This window comes from Zea mays, chromosome 5 (genome assembly GCF_902167145.1).
Source record: "Zea mays cultivar B73 chromosome 5, Zm-B73-REFERENCE-NAM-5.0, whole genome shotgun sequence".
Taxonomy (NCBI): Eukaryota; Viridiplantae; Streptophyta; class Magnoliopsida; order Poales; family Poaceae; genus Zea; species Zea mays.
This window is the reverse complement of record NC_050100.1, coordinates 146,844,357-146,868,233: the sequence shown is the minus strand read 5'-3', so window position 1 is coordinate 146,868,233 and position 23,877 is coordinate 146,844,357. Positions and strand designations below refer to the sequence as shown.

Here is a 23,877-nt window from a genome sequence, read left to right as displayed (position 1 = left end):
CGATCCAGGCCGCTGTGACGGCCTCGCGGGAGCGCGAGCGCGCCGCCTCCCTCGCCCTGGAGCGAGAGCGTGCCCTGGGTGCCGCTCTGACCACCCAGATGGCCACCACGCAGCGCCTCCTCGGTCACCCGCCGGTCGCCCCTGTGGAACCCCCGGAGGACCCCCGCGACTCTGACCTCGACGCCGACCTCATCGCTGCTCTCCACGCTCAAGCCGCTGGTCTGCACAACATCCGGGCCCTCGTGTCCGTGGTGTTGGATCCGGCGTCTTCCCACTACCCCTGCTGGCGAGGACAGGTCCTTCTCACGCTGCGGCGGTTCGTCCTCGACGATCACGTCCTCGTCGACCACGACGCTCCACCGCCTCGCTCCTGGTGCCTCATGGACAGCGTTGTCCTCTCGTGGCTCCACGACACCATCACCGTTGAGCTGCAGGACATCATCCGCGATCAGGCGGACACTGCACGCCAGGCGTGGCTCACTCTCGAGGACCAGTTCCTCGGGAATCGGGATGCGCGGGCGCTCCACCTCGACGCCCAGTTCCACCTGTTCTCTCAGGGGGACCTCTCCATGGGAGAATACTGCCGCCAGATGAAGGGCCTGGCTGACTCTCTCCGCGATCTCGGCGAGCCAGTTGCCGATCGTACCCTGGAGCTGAACCTCCTGCGTGGCCTCAGCCCCCGCTACGACCACCTGAAGGCTCTCATCAAGAGGAGCGTGCCCTTCCCCACCTTCCACGCCGTGCTGAACGAGCTTCTCCTCGAGGAGCTCACCATGGCGAATGAGGCACCCACTCCTGCCTCGGCTCTCTACAGCGCTCCTACCAGTGGTCAGCTGCCTTCAGGGGGCCAGGCCACCCGTCCTCCGTCGACCGGGGCTCCTACCCGCCCTCCACCCGCCGTCCTGGCGGCCCCTCGTCCGACTTCCACGACCGACGGGGGTCGTCGCTCCCGCAAGGGCGGCCGTGGGGGTGGCAGATCCTCTTGTGGTGGTCCCTCCGGCCGGGGTGGCGGCCACGCGTGGCCGTCCGTCTACAACCCCTGGACCGGGACCATCGCCATGTGGCCGGGCCAGGCACACAGTGCCTCCCGTCCCCCGGCGCCGGCCCTCCTGACTACACCTCACTACGGCATGCCCCCGACGCCTCCTTACGGTGTGCCCGTCGTGCCCCAGGCACCACCCGCGCTCCTGCCCCCGGGGACACACACCTCGACGCCTTGGTCCCCGCAGGCTGGCGGTTGGGACAACGCCTCCCTCGCTGCTGCCTTCACCACCATGGCGATGACCCCACCCCCCTCCGACTGGGTGATCGACTCCGGTGCCTCGTACCACACCACTCCCACGACAGACACGCTCTCTCGCTCCCATCCCCCCCTCCCCTCTCATCCATCCTCGATCGTCTTTGGAAACGGTTCCACTCTGCCAGTCACCTCAGTAGGTGCCTCGGTTCTCCCTGGGCCGTTTTACCTCAACGATGTTCTCGTAGCTCCCCACATCACTCACAATCTTATTTCTGTTCGTCGATTCACCACTGACAACTCCTGTTCCATTGAGTTTGACCCCTCTGGTTTTTCTGTGAAGGATCTGGCCACCAGGACCCTTCTCGCCCGCTGTGACAGCTCGGGGCCGCTCTACACGCTCCAGCCCTCCACCGTCGGCGTGTCTCCACCCCCTGTCCTGGTCTCCACCACCTCCTCCACCACATGGCATCGTCGTCTCGGCCATCCTGGACCCGACGTCATGACCAAGATTACCAGTAGTTTAGATCTTTCATGTAGTAGGGGACATTTTGAGGGTCTCTGTCATGCTTGTCAGTTAGGCCGACATACTCGTCTCCCATTTACTACTTCTTCTCGGGCTGAGCAGGCTTTTGACCTGGTTCACTGTGATCTTTGGACCTCCCCTGTACTCAGTCTTTCTGGTTATAAATACTATTTGGTGATTTTGGATGATTTTTCCCACTTTCTCTGGACCTTCTTGCTTCGGTTGAAGTCGGACACATTCACCACCCTCACACACTTCTTCACTTGGGTATCCACTCAGTTTCGTCGCCCGGTCCGTGCTCTGCAGTGTGACAATGGCCGCGAGTTCGATAACAACGCCTCTCGCTCTTTCTTCCTCACTCATGGCGTCCAGTTGCGTCTCTCGTGTCCCTACACCTCTGCACAGAACGGCCGAGCCGAACGCATGATCCGCACCACCACTAATATGCTCCGCTGCCTCCTCTTCCAGGCGTCTCTCCCTGCCAGCTACTGGGCAGTGGCCCTGCACACTGCCACCCACCTCCTCAACCGTCTTCCCTCGAAGGCGGTGCGCCACCCTACCCCTCACTTCGCCCTATACGGCACAGCCCCTTCCTATGACCACCTTCGCGTGTTCGGCTGTACCTGCTACCCTAACACTTCCGCTACCGCTCCACATAAGCTTTCTCCTCGCTCCACCCGCTGTCTATTCCTTGGCTACTCCCCTGACCACAAGGGGTACCGATGTCTGGACCTCACCTCCCACCGCATCATCATCTCTCGTCATGTCATCTTCGACGAAGATGTGTTTCCCCTTGCTGGCTCCACCCCACCCACCGATCTTGACTCCCTCCTCGAGTCCGATCCGATTCCTCCCCCACCTCCGGCTCCCCGTCTTGCGCCGCTACCTGCTCCTCGTGCGGCCACTACGACCTCTTCCGCGCCACGCGCGGCCTCGTCGACCCCGCCTGCGCCACGCGCGGCCCCGTCGACCCCGCCTGCGCCACGCGCGGCCCCGTCGACCCCGCCTGCGCCACGCGCGGCCCCGTCGACCCCGCCTCCGGCGCGCTTCGCCAACCCCGCACTCATCTACCATCGCCGCGGCCACACCACTACCTCGGCGCCCCCCGACTCGGGCCCGTCGACGAGCGCGGCCCGGTTCGCCGACCCCGCCGTCGTCTATCACCGCCGCGAGCCGGCCCCACCAGCCGCTCTCGACGTTCCGGCGGTTCGCTCCGAGTCGTCCGTTTACCACCCGGTCGCCATCCACCGTGACCCCGGGCACGTCCACCCGATGGTGACTCGGCGCGCTACTGGCGTTCTCCGCCCCGTCGACCGGCTAATCCTGGCAGCTGCTACGTCTAGCACTCCACCCGACGCTTCCCCGGTGCCCTCCTCCGTTCGCACTGCCCTCGCCGACCCACATTGGCGTCATGCTATGGAGGAGGAGTACGCGGCCCTCTTGGCCAACCACACCTGGGACCTAGTGCCGCGTCCACCAGGCACCAGCGTGGTCACCGGCAAGTGGCTATTTCGCCAGAAGCTGACCTCGGACGGCTCCCTCGACCGCTACAAGGCCCGTTGGGTCCTTCGGGGCTTCACCCAGCGCCCCGGAGTGGACTACGACGAGACCTTCAGCCCTGTCGTCAAGTTCGCCACTGTTCGCGTCGTCCTCTCCCTCGCCCTCTCCCGCGACTGGGCGATCCATCAGCTCGATGTCAAGAATGCCTTCCTCCATGGCACTCTGACGGAGACTGTCTACTGCAGCCAGCCCACCGGCTTCGTCGACGCTGACCGTCCGGATCTGGTTTGCCGGCTGAATAGGTCCCTGTACGGCCTCAAGCAGGCGCCACGGGCTTGGTACAGTCGCTTCGCCTCCTACCTGGCCTCCATCGGCTTCGTCGAGGCCAAGTCGGACACGCCCCTGTTCATCTACCGGCGCGGCGACGACACCATCTACCTCCTGCTCTACGTCGACGACATTGTGCTCACGGCATCCACCGCCGACCTTCTACACCGCACGATCGTCGCCCTTCAGCGGGAGTTCGCGATGAAGGACCTGGGGCCCCTACACCACTTCCTCGGCATCACCGCCGAACGTCGGCCTCAGGGTCTCTTCCTCCACCAGCGCCAGTACGCCATCGACATCCTGGAGCGGGCTGGCATGTCTGACTGCAAGCCCTGCTCCACACCTGTCGACACTCAGGCAAAGCTCTCTGAGGACGACGGACCTCCGGTCGCCGACGCGACGTCATACCGGAGCCTCACCGGCGCGCTCCAGTACCTCACGTTCTCCAGGCCCGACATCGCTTACGCCGTCTAGCAGGTGTGCCTGCATATGCACACTCCGCGGGAGCCCCATCTCACTGCGCTCAAGCGGATTCTGCGCTACCTCCGCGGCTCCCTCGACTACGGCCTCCTACTCCGCCCATCCCCGACGTCGGAGCTCGTGGTCTACACCGACGCTGACTGGGCTGGCTGTCCCGACACGTGCAGGTCCACCTCCGGCTACGCCGTGTTCCTGGGCGCCAATCTCGTCTCTTGGGCCGCCAAGAGGTAGCCCGTCGTCTCTCGCTCCAGCGCTGAGGCCGAGTACCGTGCCGTGGCCAACGGTGTGGCAGAGGTCTCCTGGCTGCGCTAGCTCCTCCATGAGCTCCATAGTCCTCTTCAGCGCGCCACTCTCGTCTACTGCGACAACGTCAGTGCGGTCTACCTCTCCACCAACCCCGTGCAGCATCAGCGCACGAAGCACGTAGAGATCGACCTACACTTCGTCCGCGAGCGTGTCGCTGCCGGTGACGTTCGGGTTCTCAGCGTCCCCACCACGCTGCAGTTCGCCGACATCTTCACCAAGGGACTACCGTCGAGTGTATTCTTAGACTTTCGATCCAGTCTCAACATCTGTACAGGATAGAGTTGTGACTGCGGGGGGGTGTCAGACTACCCGTCTAGGATTCTAGGGTTTGGGGTGTTCCCCTTGTAATTACCGTCTCACCCCTCACTGTAATGGGTCTGGCCCAGTTACTAAGTCTATTAATACTACTCCCCATCCCTGGTTAGGGGTATGGGTTCTCATTCCAACACTGAGGACAACACACTGTTTTCTATAAATGTCTACATTTAATGAATATTGTAATAAGCTCATTCTGAAGTCAATTCTATTATTCAAATGGCTATTTTCCTTAATTGTAGGGTACGGTTTCACTATGGTCATCCAGACATTTTTGATCGGATATTTCATTTAACAAGGGGCGGCATAAGTAAAGCGTCTAAAACTATAAACTTAAGTGAGGATGTGTTTGCTGGTAAGTTAAAATCTTCTTTTGAAACTGATATTCAAATTAATCATGTCATTTTTTAAAACAAGTGCTGCTTTGGAATTCTGTTTACAGGGTATAATTCCATATTGCGTCGTGGGAATATAATTTACAGTGAATACATTCAAGTTGGCAAAGGGCGTGATGTTGGTCTTAACCAGATATCCAAATTTGAAGCTAAAGTGGCAAATGGCAATAGTGAGCAAACAATCAGTCGTGATATTCACCGGCTAGGTCGGCGATTTGATTTCTTCAGGATGCTCTCATGTTATTTTACAACAGTGGGATTTTACTTTAATAGCCTAGTATGCTCTCTCTCTCTCTCATCAATTTTTTCAGAGTTATCTTATTCGTCAAAATCTGAACTATTGTCTAGCTTTTTAAACTTATTACATGTCTATGTTTTATTGCTCACTTCTAAATAGCCTAGTATGCTCTCTCTCTCTCATCAAATTTTGTCAGAGTTATCTTATTCGTCAAAATCTGAACTATCATCAAAATCTTATTCCAAATCTTGCATGTACTTTGACTGAGAAAGATGATATCCCTTTGTGGACTGCAAAACCTCAATGCCCAAAAATAAATGAGGGTCCAAATTGGACATCTGAAATTGCTCACTTAGATGCTTCTTTATATGAGAAATATGGTTTGGATCGTAATCCGTAGTCAGCTTGTCATCAACATAAAGAAGAAGCAAAGTGCGCCCTCGAGGAGAGAGATGAACAAATAAAATAGGTTCATGATCACTAAGAGAGAAACCAGCAACCTGTATGACAATAATAAACCTCTCAAACCAAGCATGAGGAGCCTATTTTAGACAATCTAAAGCTTTTCGAAGACGTCAGACATGTTCGCAAGGAACACCAACACCAGGAGGTAGAAGCATATAAACTTCATGCAAATCATCATGAAGAAAAACATATTTTACATCCATCTAAGAGATAGTTCAAGACGAAGATACAACAACAATAATCAGAGCACGAACAATAATCATATGGGCATCGGAGCAAGAGTTTCATCATAATTTATTTCTAGAGTCTACTGAAAACCTCTAGTTATAAGACGAGCTTTATAGTGCTTGAACCATCAAATTTGGTCTTAACCTTGAAGATCCATTTGCAGATGATAGGTACTACATGAGTGGGTGAAGGAACAATATGCCAAGTACCTGTCCGATCAAGGGTAGCCAACTCCTCAATTATAGCATGCTGCCATTCAGAAATATGCCAAGTACTACATGATAGGTGGTGTCGAAGAAAAACGTGAAGGCGGTGGCATATGGGAGGATGAAGTGATGGGGATGGGAATAACAGGTAGGGTTGTAGTGGATGGTGTTGTAGGTGGGTTGTTGTGGATGGTGTTGTATGTGGAACATCAGAAATAGAAGGAAGAGATGAAAGAAGTGGACTCTATGGAATGATATGAAGTGTGTAGAGTTGTAAAAGAAGGGATGATTTTTTATCAAAATTCACATCTCGTGAGATATAGATGCGACGAGAAGGATCATAACACCAGTAACCTTTATGCTCGTTACTATAGCCTAGAAAAACACACTTAACTGATTGAGCAGTCAATTTAGTTCTCTCGCGAGGTGGCAGCAAGTCATAGCACAAACATCGAAAGACTCGTAGATGGTCATATCATGGTGGGGTACCAAAAAATACTTCTCTAGGACTTTTGCCAGAGCTTGGATGACTTATTTATGAGATAGACTGTAGTTGAGACTGCCTCGCTCCAAAAAAAGAGTGTGCATCCTCTATAATATGACGATGTTTCTGTTCATCAACACCGTTGTGTGCATGAGCATCATGGCAAGAAAGCTGAGCAAGAGTACCCTCCAAAGTCAAAAATTGGCAAAAGAAAAACATCGGACAAATATTCGCCACCGGAATCTAAACGAAAGGTTTTGATAGGAGCGGAAAACTGAGTATGAACCATGTGAGCAAAATACTTATAAATGGAAACAATTCAAAGCAGCGTTTCATGAAGTAAACCCAAGTATAACAAAAATGTTCATCAATAAAAATAACATAGTATTTATGACCACATTTTAAAACAAAAGGAGCAGGACCCCAAATATCATAGTGAATACGATCAAAATGTCTAGTAGAATGTGAACCACTAGATTACTAGGAACATCAGGTAATTGTATGTGTTTTTTTCAAGATGACAATCCTTACAATGAAAGCTAGACTCAGGAGATGTATGACCTAAACATTCGAACTTTATTAAGGTGGACAAACGAGATCCACAAAGATGACATAGACAATGGTGCCACTAGAAAAAAGACGTAACAGAAGACGGTGCAGCAAAAAGCACACGAGTGGAAGGTGTGGTGGATGAAGGAAGATGCAAAGTGCCCAAGATGTAGAGGCGAGGAGCACTTTTATGGCGATGGCTAGTCCCAATCACAACCCTGTGTGACGATCCTATACAAAACAAGATGAGTCATCAAATCTAACACAACGATTATGGTTTTTTAGGGCCAACCTCATCTCTTGGTCCTCCAAGCGTTAGTCCATGGTCTTCGGCTCTAGTGATGAGGTCGAGTACCTAGGTGTTGCTAATGGGGTGGCTAAGGCGAGCTGACTGCGTTAGCTTCTCCAGGAGCTTCACAACCCCCTCACTCGGAGCACTCTGGTCTACTGCGACAACGTCAGCGCTGTCTACCTCTCTGACAACCCCGTCCAGCATCAGCACATGAAGCATGTCGAGATCGACATTTACTTTGTTCGCGACTCGTGAGCATGTTGTTGTTGGGGACGTCCATCTCGTCCCGGCGAGCTCACAGTTTGTTGACATCTTTACTAAGAGTCTTCCTTCCTTGTCATTCTTGGAGTTTTGGTCCAGTCTCGACATCTGCCGCAGCTAAAGTTTTCAATGGGGGGTGGGGTCTTAGATTCTTGTATTTGATTATTGTACTCGGTCTAAAGTGTTATGGGCTTTGGCCCAGCCCATATAACTCCTTTCCTAATATATACATACACAACCCACCTTGTTGGGGTTAGGGTTTCCAACACCTGGGTGGCTTAAGCATACATCCATACCGTCAAACAACTGAGCTAGCTCAGTTTTATCAAGAACATACGGATTATTATTTTGCCTTTAGATAAATTTCTACTGAGTTTTGGTAGAATTTTGCTGTGTGTGGTCTTAAGGAAAAGCATATTATGTAAATTATGCTATGTTTGTTGTCAAGGGCCTTAGTGTCTAGGGTAGGTGGCCCTCGGCTACGGAGATCGTAGCCGCGGTCCGTCGTCTTCTCCGGCGAGGTTATGCCCCTCTACCGTCGGCTTAGTTGAGAGAGAGAGATTAGGATAATGACCTTTCTTAATTCCAACTCGGGTCTGGTTACAGGAATATATATAGGCCCCTAGGCCTAACCGCATGGAGCTAATTGCTCCCTAATTCTATGCATGCAAACAACCCTTAATTCTAGGCATGCAAACAAACTTATCTAGTTTCTATCCTTAATTCTAGGCATGCAAACAAACTATCTAGTTTCTATCCTATCCACTAGAGCCGGCGGCTGTTGCCTCATGGGCGTGCTCACGCGCACGCCGCACATCCCGAGCGCGTCGTTGTCTGACGTAGAGCCGGCCGTACATGACATTTGTCGTGTATTTTTACTTGTTATAACTCTTTTTTCAGTTGAGTTTCTTGTATTAAGAAAGAAAATTACCTTTAATAACAAGCCCTTGTATAAAGATCATCAAAAGCTATACATTATTGATGAACTGTTGGAGATTATGAATATAATACTTTGTTACTGTTGATTTCTTGATGCCATGATTGGAACAAAAACTATTGCTCGTCTTATATTTCCTTTGTTTGGGCTTCATAATAATGGACCGTGCACTGAATTAGTCTAATTGTTCGGTTGATCCTTATGTTGTGCAGATATCAGTTGTTGGTGTTTATGTTTTCCTCTATGGCCAGTTGTACTTGGTTCTCAGTGGCCTGCAGAGGGCTCTGCTACTTGAAGCTCAGACTCAGAATATAAAGTCCTTAGAAACAGCCCTTGCATCTCAGTCTTTTCTCCAGCTGGGACTGCTTACAGGATTGCCTATGGTGATGGAGCTAGGTTTGGAAAAGGGTTTCCGTGCAGCTCTGAGTGATTTTATCCTCATGCAATTGCAGTTAGCATCAGTTTTCTTCACATTCTCACTTGGAACAAAAGCACACTACTACGGCCGTACTATTCTCCATGGGGGTGCTAAATACCGGCCTACAGGGCGTAAATTTGTTGTTTTCCATGCAAGCTTTACTGAGAATTATCAGTTGTATTCCAGAAGTCATTTTGTCAAAGGATTTGAGTTGATCTTCCTTTTGATAGTCTACCACATCTTTAGGAGATCTTATGTTAGCAATGTCGTGCATGTGATGATCACATACTCAACATGGTTTATGGCAGTGGCTTGGCTGTTTACTCCTTTTCTTTTTAACCCAGCTGGTTTTGCTTGGCAAAAAATTGTTGACGACTGGGCTGACTGGAATAGGTGGATGAAGAATCAAGGAGGCATAGGAGTGCAACCAGAGAAAAGCTGGGAGTCATGGTGGAATAGTGAGAATGCACATCTACGTTACTCAGTATTGAGTTCTAGAATTCTTGAAGTGTTGCTCTCACTACGCTTCTTCATATATCAATATGGACTTGTTTATCACCTGAATATCTCTCAAGACAACAAGAATTTCCTTGTCTACCTGCTTTCATGGGTCGTAATTATTGCCATTATTGGTTTTGTTAAGGTATCTACTTCATCTCCAGAATTCTATATTGTTTGATGCAATTGAGTTTCTTGTTTTTGTGCTGATTTTTCTTTCCAAGTCGAATATTCATTTGTTAAAATTGCTGCAGCTTGTCAATTGTGCTAGCCGTCGTTTGAGCACAAAGCACCAACTCGTCTTCAGGCTCATAAAACTTTTGACATTCCTCTCAGTGGTTACTTCCTTGGTCCTTCTCTATTGTCTCTGTCGATTATCTATCATGGATTTGATCATCTGTTGTCTCGCATTCATACCAACTGGCTGGGGTCTCCTCCTTGTAAGTTTGAACTGGCAGCTCACCATTTTTGTCAAATTTAGTTCCTTTTGCTTCATTGCACCCTAATTTCCTCCCATTCTCTTACAGATTGTTCAAGTTTTGAGACCCAAAATAGAGTACTACGCAGTATGGGAGCCTATTCAGGTCATAGCTCACGCTTACGACTATGGAATGGGATCTCTGCTTTTCTTCCCGATCGCTGTGCTTGCATGGATGCCTGTTATCTCGGCCATTCAAACCCGGGTTCTTTTCAACAGAGCATTTTCCCGGCAACTACAGATCCAGCCTTTTATTGCAGGCAAAACTAAACGGAGATAGCATAACCGATGGTTTTACATCGCATATTGGGGATTTGTGAATATGATCTATTGGTTGGTCATCAGAGCAATAAGTTTCTGTACTCTGGTAGCATAAATGTCGTGTGCAGTGTGATCCATTATTCTTTGGCCTAAGCCTGTTCCACATCTAACATAGTAATACCTTGGTTTCGGTTTTTATTGCCGTGTAACTTTACATATCATTTCTGTAAAAAAGAAACAGCTCTAGCATTGCTCTTAGATGAGTTGAGACTGATGAATCTCATGATACCTACACAGTTACAAAGGTACTACCTTATTTTCATGTGAAATACGACACTTATTGTACTACTGTATTATTATGCTTTAACGTGCAGTACCAAATCATTTGCCACTGTTAGATTCTTGTGTTTGATTATTTTTTCGAAAGCACAGCAAGAGAGTTGCTGAGGCAAAAATTATTAGACAGGGAAGGGAAGAAAACCACATGCAAGGAGGACGAGGGGGGATGATGAGGGGAAGAGCAGACAATGCCGCCCACCCCAAACAAAAGCGCTAAAAGAGAAAAGATCTATTCCTCTCTTTTCAAATATCCAACCAAAAATAGAACTGGGTGTCACTACCGGAATCGACGGCTTTGCCGAGTGCCTGAAGCACTCGGCAAAGATGGCTCGGCACACAGTGCTTCAGCAAAACCTTCTTTGCCGAGTACTTTTTTTCGGGCACTTGGCAAAGAAAAGCAGTCGTCACGGCGCCAGGTGACGGAGACGGCGTCTTTGCTGAGTGTCACCAGGACACTCGGCAAAGGAGTTACCTTTGCCGAGTGTCTGCCGGCCAGCACTCGGCAAATAATCCGTCAGTGGGGTCCCCATGTCAGGTTCTTTGCCGAGTGCTTTGTATGACACTCGGCAAAGCGTGCTTCTTTGCCGAGTGCCAGAGCCACTACACTCACTACCGGAATCCGGGACTTTGCCGAGTGCCGGACGCTTTGCCGAGAGCCGCACTCGGTGAATTCCTGCTCTCGGTAACGAGCTGGTTTACCGAGTGCAGGACACTCGGCACAGGGGAACTCTCGGCAAAGGTGGCGCTCGGCAAAGGGCCGTCAGCGGCCGTCATAAGGCTGACGGACGTCAGCCTTTGCCGAGGGCCGAGTGTCGGCACTCGGCAAAGAGGCTTCTTTGTCGAGTGCCAAATATTTGGCACTCGGCAAAGAGTTCTTTGCCGAGTGTCTTTTCTAGACACTCGGCAAAGCATATTTTTATTGTTTAGGTTTTGTCCACCAAACTTTTTGTGGTATGTTCCTACACTATGTAGACTTACATGTATCATTTGTGGACAATTATAACAGAGTTTTTAATCGTTAGTAGATTTAGTTCGTTTATTTGAATTTGTTCGGAAAATTCAGATTTGAACTGCAGGTCACTCGAAACTTGAAAACTGTGCATGCAAAAAAGATATTCATGTTACTTTGCATAAGTTACGAGTGTATGCAGGTAACTCCTTTGTCGAGTGTCACCCGGGACACTCGGCAAAGACGCTTTCTCCGTCACCCGGCGCCGTAACGACTGCTTTTCTTTGCCGAGTGTTGTCTGGCACTCGGCAAACCTCTTTGCCGAGTGCCCGAGAAAAAGTACTCGGCAAAGAAGGCTTTGCCGATGCATTGTATGCCGAGCCTTCTTTGCCGAGTGCGACACTCGGTAAAGCTTTTGCCGAGTGTTTTTAAGGCTTTGCCGAGTGCTTCAGGCACTCGGCAAAGGTGGCGATTCCGGTAGTGACTCGGCAAAGAACCTATACCGGTGCCCAGGTCTTGGCTCTTTGCCGAGTGCTATGGTCCTGACACTCGGCAAAGTACCTCTTTGCCGAGTGTCACACTCGGCAAAGTGACCAGTACACACCTTTTTTTATTTGTTTTTCCTATTCCATCCAAACAAACAAAAGATATTTCACAAATATCACATATATACATCACAGATCATCACAGACATATATATCCAACACAAACATTAATATACAAACATAAGTTCAGAAGTTCTCAACATAAACAATATCAACACAAGTTCAGAAGTATCAACACAAGTTCGGAAGTATGAACACATAAGTCTAAAGCTCTGACATAAGTATTCAACATAAGTTTTGTAGTCTAAACACTAAACTCATTGCGGTGGCTGTAACACCTCAGGTGTTACCATGGCTAGAGCACACCTTGGTGCTAAGGACTGTGATCACATGTGGTAATAACTTAAGGAGAACATAATAACCTTGGAGACCATGTGTTAACCAAGATTGCTAATGACCTAAGAAGTATCACTCAAACCTTTGTGCACTTACTACCTTGGGCAAGAAGGGGGAAAACCCTAGACCTCTCTTGAACCCTATCTTCCAAAACCATGGTTGAGAGGGGGAAAGAATAAGCACATGTGCAAACCATGAGTTAATCTTTAACCAAACCTTGAGTAACTTTATAACCAGCAATTGTGGGAAGGAAATGTTGCAAAAAGACCCCTGGAGAAACCCCAAATCCATTCCCTAAGTAGAGAGAGAGCTAGAGCTCTCTAATTTTCTCTAAGTCAAAAACTACACCTACACTAAAGATCAACCGTGTTCACCTCGAAGCTGGCACCAAAACCACCTAAGTTCTATACCAAAAATGTGGCATACCACCTAGGACACCCACTAGAAAAAGCTGAGCCCGAGACTTTGACGTTTGACATGCCTTGGCATGGTTTTTGTCGCGAGGTGGGCAGAGTGACATACCTGATTTGGCGACCGAAGATCTCCCTACATAGGCCATATCTGCCATGGCAACTAACGGATGAGAGACAGCCCTAGGTGCCAGGAAAAGACTCGCGCCGGATTTTTGCCAAGATTCGCACGTTTGCGACTTGGGTGAGCTGTGGAACACGGGCAGAAGAAAAGCTCCACGTGTTCGACGCGCTCTGTGTGCGCCAGAGCACGCCCGCGCGCGCCCCCCTTCGCGCCAACGGCCAGCCGATGCCATGGTCCGCGCCCGCGCCTATAAAGCCCACTCAGGCGTCGACCACACTCTTCCGCGCACGCTCAAACCTCACCGGAGCTCAGCTCACCGTCGTTTGCCCGTGCACGGCGTGTCCGCGGCCACCCGATCCCCTGCCGCCGTAGACCGGCCAGCCCAGCCTTTCCCAACCCCGTCCGACCCTCGGAGACGAGCGAGCACACCTCAGTGAAGCTCCCCGAGAGAGGAATCGAAGCCTGCTTCGCCGGAGAGGCTAGTCCACGGTCGCCGGAGTTCACAACCCCGCCGGAGTGCGTGGACCGGGTAATCCACTGAACCAATTTCCGATTCCTTGTGCACACAGTCTCTACGTCACCCCGTGGAGCTCACCGTGCCCTTGGATTGAACCAGATCGCCGTGATTTGGCCGGCACACCCAACGCCGACGAGGACACCCACCTGCGCACGTGGACCGAGCGATTCCGGCCATCCCCGCCGTCGAGCCGTACATCGCTGTGACCGCCAGATCCTCCCCGAGCCAACCCCGCCCCTCACCGGACCTATCTCGCCGCCGGTAAGCCGCGCCATCCTTTTCTTTCTTGCGGGCACTGTTTAAACCTAGGGAAGGACCGCGGGGGAGAAGGAAAGAAGTCTGGGGGATTTTGTGAAATGTCAGTGACTCAAATGAATAGTAGCATGGGGGTATAACTGAGAGAGTTAGTTTGGAAATAACCCAAGGTCCTCGGTGTAAACTGCTTTTCCAGAAAACCTTTATTAAATCTGATTTTAAATTTGAACAGAAACTTTAATAATTCATAACTTCTGTTTAGTTCATCCAAATTTAGTCAAATCAATTTTGTCAGACTCTAAATGATGTAAACTACTTAGGAAAAATATAAAACCTCTATGTACTACAGAAAACTTTAGGGTTCTGATTTAATTGTTGTTTTGACCAAAAGCTAAATAATAGGGATAAAAATAGTTGCACTATTTGACTAGGGTTAGAAAAATTTGGAGAAGTTTATATCCACCTACTGACCTGTTTAAAAATGCTAAACCTCTCTGTCCAACCCATTAAGTTAGTTTTTGCCATTTAATTTGCAATATGCTTAAGGTTAAGAAAAATAGAAAAGGTGATTTAAATAATAAACCAGAGGGCACCCCTATTTTTGTTAGAGTACTTATTCAATGTATTTTACTAAAAAATCTATTATACCCTGGTTTAGTATGAAATAAGTAGGATCCCTTTTATTTCAAGAAAACAAGGAAAACTTAGAAAAACCCTACAAAAATAACCCCAAGGTGAAAGCACCCCAACCCTTGGGATAATTAATGTTTTGTTATTAAAAACTTAGGAAAAATATGAAATCTGCTGTTTGACATTTTTCAAATGATAATGTAGTAGAAAGTGCCTTTTTGGCATTTAACTTTAGAAAATCATAGCTAAATGACCACCCCTTAGCTTTCTGTGATTTTTGGCACAGAAGCCTATTATTACTGTTAGATGCCAACAAAAATAACCCTTAGGGCAGAACTCACCTCTAATTAAGAGATGTAGTGCAAAGTGGCCCATTTTACATAACTTTTGTTATTTTTGTCTAAAGCATAGTCTTTTTATTTTAAACCTCAAATTCCTAGAAAAGGCTATAATGACCAATGGCAACCCACTGTAATTTTTACAGAATTTTTGGAAATTATTAAACCACTGTCGTAGTTCAGACCTACACTAGAAACCATAAATAGAAAATAAAGAAAGGGAAATATGAATAATAGAAAATTAGTGTCATCCTAAAACTCTTTATAACTTGTCCACTGAAGTATATAAAGGCAATACCCATTCCCTATGCCTATCCCTAGCAAAACCTAAACCTAGAAGTGATAAGCATAAACCATTAAAAGCCACATATGACCCGGAAACCCTAAGTTACTCATTAACTTAGTTTTTCTTCTCTTAGCATAATGTTATTAAATCCTGCATAATCATGACATACATGTTCATTGCATTTCGATAGACTGTAACCTTGCTGATGGAGAGTACGTCCTCGTGCCGGAGCAAGGAGCTGCTCAGGAGGTAGCCCCAGATCCAGCACTAGAGCCTGCACCAGAGGACCTGCCTGCCACTGCTTTGGAAGGCAAGCCCCGGTTTTATGCATAACCTGTTATTTATGCTATTTTACTATACTTAATGATTGTAGGTTTGATTGTGCACTTAAGTGTAGGAGTTGTTTGAAACCCTAGTTGCATGATCTCAGGAATCCTATTGAGATGAATACTAGCATGCTAAGTCGAGTAGCTGCTTTATGAATTAGGATCTCGGTAGAAGTCGAGTGATTTTTCTAGCACTAGCGCGAGGTCAGGAATTGGCTGTATCCACTTTCTTATCATATTGATGTTGGTTTGTGGGCAACAATCCATGGGGATTGGTTGTCTACGGGATAAAACTTGGAATAAGGATTAAGGTGTGGTACCGTGTGTCAAGCGTTTGAACGTACTAAACACATACCGAGAAATATGGTAAATCGGTAAGCCTAGTACCTGAGTGAACCTGCCCGCAGACTTTGCCCCTCACGTGACCTGAGACGTGGTCTCCCATTCCGGTTATGGTGGGTACAAGTGCGGTCACTGCACGACGGCAGTCGGGGTCAGTGAGGCATTGTACGCCAAGGCGGTGAGCCCTGATCTGTTGCCAGGGAATCGATGGGGACGGTTGATGTGTGTGGGGACGGAGTGCCTCGCCATGTCGTGTGTTTAGGTTTACCTTGCAAGGATGAAAAACTCGATTCGAATCGTCTGCTTCTCGCAGCTAATGAGACTGCTTGATCCATGCTGCTACATTGAGTAACAAGTGGAATTGTGATGAGATGATACAAAATGTTGATTGCTAAAAATGTTTGCTACCATGTATGAGTAGATAGTACATCTTTAGCCTTAAGAGAGTCACACTTAATTTGACAAAGTTAAAAACTTGATTTAGAAACTCAGCTAATGCTTTTGGCACCCAAACCCCACAGCCAAACAGCTGCATGTCTAGAGGTAGAGGAGTAGACTCCTCACACCGGGTAAGTCTAGCTGAGTATTAGTATACTCAGCCTTGCTTGTGGCATAATTTTTACAGGTTCTCTGGAGGACATGGTTGCTGGAGTGACTTGGCCGTCCATCTTGCCACCTGGTTGGACTGTCGAGTGGGACCCTACCTCGGCTGAGGAGGAGCATGAGGAGTGATGGGACAGGCTTCCCCATCTCTCTGTTTATTTACCGTTAGTTTTATTCCGCTGCACTTCGAACAATGATGACTACTTTTGCAAAACTCCGATGATGATGTAATAATTTAATACTCTTTAATGCATGGTTTTATGCTTTATTGTATTTGCTCTGTGACTCACCATCGAGTGAGATTGTTGTACTTGATCCTGTCAGTGGCCGTGTCGGACTAGATCCGAGGGATTGACGAGTTATTCCCATTTAAGTGTGGTCTAGCCTCTAAGGCGGGACTTAGGCACTTAAGTTGGAATAATTCGGGCAGTTCCGCTACAGCTGGTATCAGAGCTTGTACCACCACAGAGGAATCAACAAAATATAAATAACATCCTTTTCGAAGTAAAACTTGATAGAAACAAATGTTGGATAGATCGTAGGACGATCAGGATAGACCTAGGACGTGAAGCCTTAGGATGATAGAAGGGTAGCTAGGTGGCTAAGTGATTAGGCCCTACAGGCCACTTTAAGGGACGAGAGTTCTTCCCTATTCCCTTTACATTGCTGTGAGGTCGTTCAGGACGAGCTTGCATGCATTCTTAAATTAAACGAATGGATAATTGAGTAAAGACTTAAGAACAAAATGATAACCAACTAAGTATCCTAATACCATTTTTTTATATAGTTGGAGAGAAGCTGAGTTTTGTTTTGCTTGTTCTTTTTATAATTCTTTTTCTTTTACTTACGCTTAACCGTACACAGATGGCTTCCCACGGATCCTCAGATGACGGAAATGCACTGTCCCACACTGACGGGCTTGCACGGGAGGGCTTTCCCCGCATTTTGTGGGAGGTACTTCAGGGGGCCGGATACACGACGCCTCCTCAGTACGCGGTGCAGCAGTTCGAGAAGCACCGAGTGCCCCGTTGTAGGGTGAGGATGACTCTGGAGCCTCATCCCCTACAGCCAGGCTAGCATTCATTGGACTCTGAGTCTTTTGGATACCGGGCTGAGGACACGATAGAGGCGATTGCTCTGCACGGATTAACCACCTTCTGCGGATTCCATCCCTTGGAGCTGGCTACCCACCCCATTGGCTTGTTCCCCACCGAAAGGGAGGACGACCCAATGTGGAAGGATCAGGTGGAGCATGCCAAGGATATCTGGGCCATCTACCCAGGTCAGACTGCGCACTTGACTGTACGGTGCATGAATGCTCTGTACCGTCTGCAAGTGATGTGCGGTGAGGCGATTTCCCATCTGATGGCATTGTTGGAGGCAACAAAGATCACCCTAGACAATAGGGAGGAGCTCGTGGTTGATTTGTCCACTGAGATGGTGGAAAAGGATTTGCAGGTGGAGCAGCTATCCAATGAGATCCAAGAGCTGGAGGAATTAGTGGGTACCAGGGAGAACACCATCGAGGTTCTCGAGGATCAGCTCCTTAACACCCAGCAGTAGCTGGCTGAGGCTAATGAGCACCTGGATATGCATCACCAGGAGATCCAGGATATGGAGGCCAACGAGGACGTCGACATCGAGGGAGGAGAGGAGCCTGCCTCCAGCGTGGACACTGCTGGCTCCGGGAGACCACCTTCCCCCAAGTCGAGTTTTGCCTCGTTCGCTCACTAGGTGTCAGGGATAGCGTTAGAAGTTGGTGATAGTAGGACTCCTCGCCGCTAGCTTAGCTTTTGCACCCTTAGGGTACTAGGCTAGGTAGAGTTGAGTCTTTTTGGGACCATTGATGTAACCGTGAAAAACTCTTTTAGAAGTTTGGTTGATGGATGATGTCAGTTTTAAATTTGGACGAAAAGTTTATGCTTTTTGGTTTATGTCGGAATCTATCAATTTGCTTTTGACTCTTTCGTCGCGATTAAACCGTGAACTTGAAGATGTGTATTAAGTATATATGTGGTTTTTTTCAGATGGTCGGGAGACAGCGTCACGGTCAGAATGAGCGCGCTCCTCCGCCGCCGCCACCGCCTCCCACTCTGCAGGAGCTAATGGCTCAGCATAATGAGATCTTGAGGCAGCTAGGCTCAGCGTCAGCCACCACCTCAGCACTATGGTGGTGGAGACCATCAGTGTCACCCCGCGGCAGCTACCTACCAGGAGTTCCTCAGTACTCAGCCTCCATTGTTCACGAGGGCAGAGGACCCACTTGATGCAGATGTGTGGTTGAGAGTAGTGGAATCCAAATTCCCGCTACTCCATGGAGCTTGTTCAGAGGTCACTAAAGTCAGGTTCGCCACCCAGCAGCTTCGCGGACCCGCAAGGACTTGGTGGGACCATTTCCTTGCCATGCAGCCAGAGGATCGAGAGGTGGAATGGAGAGAGTTCAAGGTAGCTTTCCGGGGACACCACATACCAGCCGGGATTATGGACCGAAAGCTCAACGAGTTTCTGGCACTCACTCAGGGCAACAGGACCGTATTGCAGTATGCTCAGGCTTTTAATGACCTGTGCCAGTATGCTGGGTATCATGCAGATACGGACGAGAAGAAGAGAGACAGGTTCAGGAGGGGGCTTAGCACTAAGCTCCGTGACCGTCTCAACACCGTCAGGGCCAACAGCTACAACGAGTTGGTCAAGATGGCTATCTCCCAGGAGGACTGCATCACAGCCCGACAGGCAGAAAAGAAGAGGAAGACCCCTGTGGCAGGACCCTCAGCTCAGCCATAGCGCTTCAGGATTGTGTCTGACACACAGAACAGGGGACCCCAGCAGCAGCAAGGGAGATGGGTGATCCGACCATAGCAGCAGCAGCAACAGGCACCCAACCGCACCCAGTTTCCAGCTCAGAGGAACAATCAGCAGCAGCAGCAATATCGCCAGGCAAATGACAACAGGTGTTTCACATGCGGCAACATCGGACATTATGCCAAGAATTGCCCCAGGAACCAGCAGAGGCAGGGGCAGAATGTTAATCAGAATCAAGGCAAGAGACAGAAGGTGCAAGTGAGGCAGGGCAGGCTAAACTTCACCACCATGGCTGATATTCCAGAGGGAGCACCCGTCTTGACTGGTATCTTTACAGTTTTGAATTATCCTGCTATTGTTCTTTTTGATTCTGGTGCATCACACAGTTTTATCAGTACCAAATTTAGTGCCAAGTGTCAATTGCCTTTTCACCACACCAATGGGGGTATTACAATCTCAACACCAGGAGGCAGGGTTGCCACCTATCAGATCAATAGACACGTACCAATTAAGCTGGGTAGTTTCATTTTCAAAACCACTCTCTTGATAATGGGATTGGATAGTGTGGATATCATCCTAGGGACTGATTGGTTATCACGACACCACGTGGTGATTGATGTCGCAGCCAGAGCCATAGAAATTCACTCCCCTTTGGATGGCGAGATCACCTTATATCTACCCGACCAGGGTTGTACCCGTTCTTGTGCCTTCGTTATGATAGAATCCCCAGTGGAAAAGATCCCAGTGGTCTGTGACTACCCAGATGTTTTCCCAGATGAATTGCCAGGGATGCCACCTGACCGAGACATCGAGTTCGCAATCGAATTGCAACCCGGGACTGCTCCTATCTCCAAGAGACCCTATAGGATGCCTCCCGCGGAGTTAGCAGAACTGAAAAAACAATTGCAAGAATTGTTGGACAAGGGGTTTATTCGCCCAAGTACTTCGCCTTGGGGATGTCCCGCCTTGTTCGTGAAGAAAAAGGATGAGAGTTTGAGAATGTGTGTTGACTACCGCCCTCTCAATGCGGTGACCATCAAGAACAAATACCCACTGCCCCGTATTGATGTTCTGTTTGATCAGTTAGTGGGAGCCAAAGTGTTCTCCAAGATAGATCTTCGCTCAGGTTACCACCAGATCAAGATCCGAACCAGTGATATTCCCAAGACGGCCTTCTCGACCAGATATGGGCTTTATGAGTTTTTGGTGATGTCTTTTGGGCTGACCAATGCCCCGGCTTATTTTATGTACCTAATGAACTCAGTATTCATGCCAGAGTTGGACAAATTCGTGGTCGTTTTCATTGATGATATTCTGGTTTATTCCAAGAATGAAGCCAAGCACACCAAACATTTGCATACTGTACTTCAGAGACTGCGTGACCATCAGTTGTTTGCAAAATTGTCTAAATGTGAATTCTGGCTGAAAGAGATTAAATTCTTGGGTCACACAATTTCTCGGGATGGGATATCAGTTGATCCTGAGAAGGTACAGGAGGTGATGAATTGGAAACCCCCGACTACAGTGAGGCAGATTCGGAGTTTTCTGGGATTGGCAGGGTATTATCGATGATTTATTCCGAATTTCTCTAGAATTGCCAAACCAATGACTGAATTGTTGAAGAAGGGAGTCAAGTATGATTGGAGCCAAAAGTGCAAGGATGCCTTTCATACTTTGAGGCAGCATTTGATAATAGCCCCAGTGCTGGCTCAACCTGACAACACCAAGCCATTTGAAGTTTATTGTGATGCTTCTGGTACGGGATTGGGATGTGTCTTGATGCAAGATAACAGAGTCATTGCTTATGCTTCCCGAGCACTCAGACCCCATGAGCAGAACTACCCTACACATGATCTGGAATTGGCAGCTGTGGTTCATGCTCTTAAGATATGGAGACACTACTTGATGGGAGCTCACTGTAACATCTACACTGATCACAAGAGTCTCAAATACATCTTCACTCAGGCAGATCTGAATATGAGGCAAAGGAGATGGTTGGAGTTAATCAAGGACTATGATTTGGAAGTGCATTACCATCCTGGCAAAGCCAATGTTGTAGCAGATGCCTTGAGCAGAAAGACCCAGTGCAATTGTATGAGCATGGATGCAAGAGTTACCACCCTGTGTGATGAGTTGTGCAAGTTGAATCTGGAAGTTTTTCCTTCAGGTGCCTTAAGTTATATCTCGGTAGAACCCACGTTGCAAGAGCAAATAGTCAGGGCACAGATTGAGGATAAGGGTATTCAGGTTATCAAGGAAATGATCAAGCAGAAGGCAGAGAAATACAAGTGCTTCCGTCAGGACAGCAAGGGAATTTTATGGTTTGGAGATCGATTGGTTGTACCCAAGGACCCTGAGCTCAGAAAGAAGATATTGGATGAAGCTCACCTTTCCAAATTCTCCAAGCACCCTGGTAGCAACAAAATGTATCATGATCTCAGATCTTTATATTGGTGGACCAGAATGAAAAGGGAAATTGCAAAGTACATATCCGAGTGTGACACTTGCCAGAGAATCAAAGTCAGTCATTTGAAGGCAGCAGGCCCCTTGCAACCCCTTCCCATACCATCTTGGAAATGGGAGGACATTTGCATGGACTTTATCGTAGGATTGCCCAATACCTCCAGGCACCATGATTCCATTTGGGTTATTGTGGACAGATTGACCAAGACTGCTCATTTCTTGCCAGTGCACACCACCCACAGGACAGAAAAGTATGCAGAGATCTACATTGACCAGATAGTTCGTCTACATAGAATACCAAAGACTATAGTCTCAGATAGAGCAGCACCATTTGTGGCACGATTTTGGGAACAATTGCAGGAATCACTTGGGACCCATGTCATACGAAGCTCAGCATACCATCCCCAAACTGATGGCCAGACAGAAAGGGTAAACCAGATTTTGGAAGATATGCTAAGGGCATGTGTACTGCACTACGGAAAAGATTGGGACAAGTGTCTTTCCTTGGCTGAGTTTTCCTATAATAACAGCTATCAGTCCAGTCTAAAGATGGCACCTTTTGAAGCTTTATATGGGAGAAGATGCAGAACCCCGCTGAATTGGTCTCAAGCAGGAGAGAGGGAAATTTTTGGGCCAGATTTGGTACTTGAAGCAGAGGCAAAGGTCAGAATCATCAAGAAGAACTTAGAAGCTGCTCAGGCCAGGCAAAAGAGCTATCATGACAAGAGGCGGAAGCCTCTGCAGTTCGAGGTGGGAGATCATGTTTATCTTAAGGTATCACCCACCAAGGGTGTCCAGAGATTCGGAATTAAGGGCAAGTTAGCTCCTCGCTACATTGGACCCTACGAGATCAAGGAAGCTTGTGGACCCGTAGCCTATCAATTGGAATTGCCACCTCACATGTCAGCAGTTCACAATGTGTTCCATGTATCTCAGCTGCGGAAATGTGTTCGCCTACCCACTGAAGTGCTACCGGAACCAGACATTTAGATAGAACCAGACTTGTCCTATCAAGAGTACCCCGTCAAGGTATTGGATCAGAAGGAGAGATCCACACGGGCCAGATCAATCAGAATGTATAAAGTTCAGTGGAGTCACCATTCAGTAGAAGAAGCTACATGGGAGACCGAGGATTTTCTACGCTCCTGCTTCCCCAACTTTCTGCCCAAAGGAGCCGGTACATAACCCCAAAACCCCACCCCACCTGCCCTTTGAATACAATTATAAGAAAAACTTAGATAACAAGGATAGTCTATGTTGTGGATTTAGCTTAAAAAGGGCTTCCTTCTGAAGTTGCAAAGAGAATGACATTCGAAGAGCAGTTAACAAGAGAAACTTGAATATAAGAAAGAGTAGCACACCAGCGTGCCTCGTAGCACCCTCTAGAGGACTCCGCCTAAAATCTCGGGACGAGATTCCTTTAAGGGGGGAGGGCTGTAACACCTCAGGTGTTACCATGGCTAGAGCACACCTTGGTGCTAAGGACTGTGATCACATGTGGTAATAACTTAAGGAGAACATAAGAACCTTGGAGACCATGTGTTAACCAAGATTGCTAATGACCTAAGAAGTATCACTCAAACCTTTGTGCACTTACTACCTTGGGCAAGAAGGGGGAAAACCCTAGACCTCTCTTGAACCCTATCTTCCAAAACCATGGTTGAGAGGGGGAAAGAATAAGCACATGTGCAAACCATGAGTTAATCTTTAACCAAACCTTGAGTAACTTTATAACCAGCAATTGTGGGAAGGAAATGTTGCAAAAAGACCCTTGGAGAAACCCCAAATCCATTCCCTAAGTAGAGAGAGAGCTAGAGCTCTCTAATTTTCTCTAAGTCAAAAACTACACCTACACTAAAGATCAACCGTGTTCACCTCGAAGCTGGCACCAAAACCACCTAAGTTCTATACCAAAAATGTGGCATACCACCTAGGGCACCCACTGGAAAAAGCTGAGCCCGAGACCTTGACGTTTGACATGCCTTGGCATGGTTTTTGTCGCGAGGTGGGCAGAGTGACATACCTGATTTGGCGACCGAAGATCTCCCTACCTAGGCCATATCTGCCATGGCAACTCACGGATGAGAGACAGCCCTAGGTGCCAGGAAAAGACTCGCGCCGGATTTTTGCCAAGATTCGCACGTTTGCGAC

General features: G+C 48.5%; 1 protein-coding gene across 2 annotated transcripts in view; it reads left to right on the top strand.

Annotated features, from left to right (window-relative positions):
* Positions 1–10,798, top strand: part of LOC100383026 (putative callose synthase 8) — a 77,739-nt gene extending 66,941 nt beyond the window's left edge. Inside the window, exons 38-42 of one of the 2 annotated variants that reach the window (XM_008645808.3) lie at positions 4,934–5,046; positions 5,134–5,363; positions 8,959–9,807; positions 9,917–10,102; positions 10,190–10,798. In XM_008645808.3, the coding sequence (XP_008644030.1) occupies positions 4,934–5,046; positions 5,134–5,363; positions 8,959–9,807; positions 9,917–10,102; positions 10,190–10,420 (1,609 nt within the window). In that variant the 3' untranslated portion in view covers positions 10,421–10,798. The remainder of the gene's footprint in view (positions 1–4,933; positions 5,047–5,133; positions 5,364–8,958; positions 9,808–9,916; positions 10,103–10,189) is intronic. The other variant, XM_008645809.3, reaches the window with a different exon arrangement.
* The last annotated feature ends 13,079 nt before the right edge of the window (positions 10,799–23,877 follow it).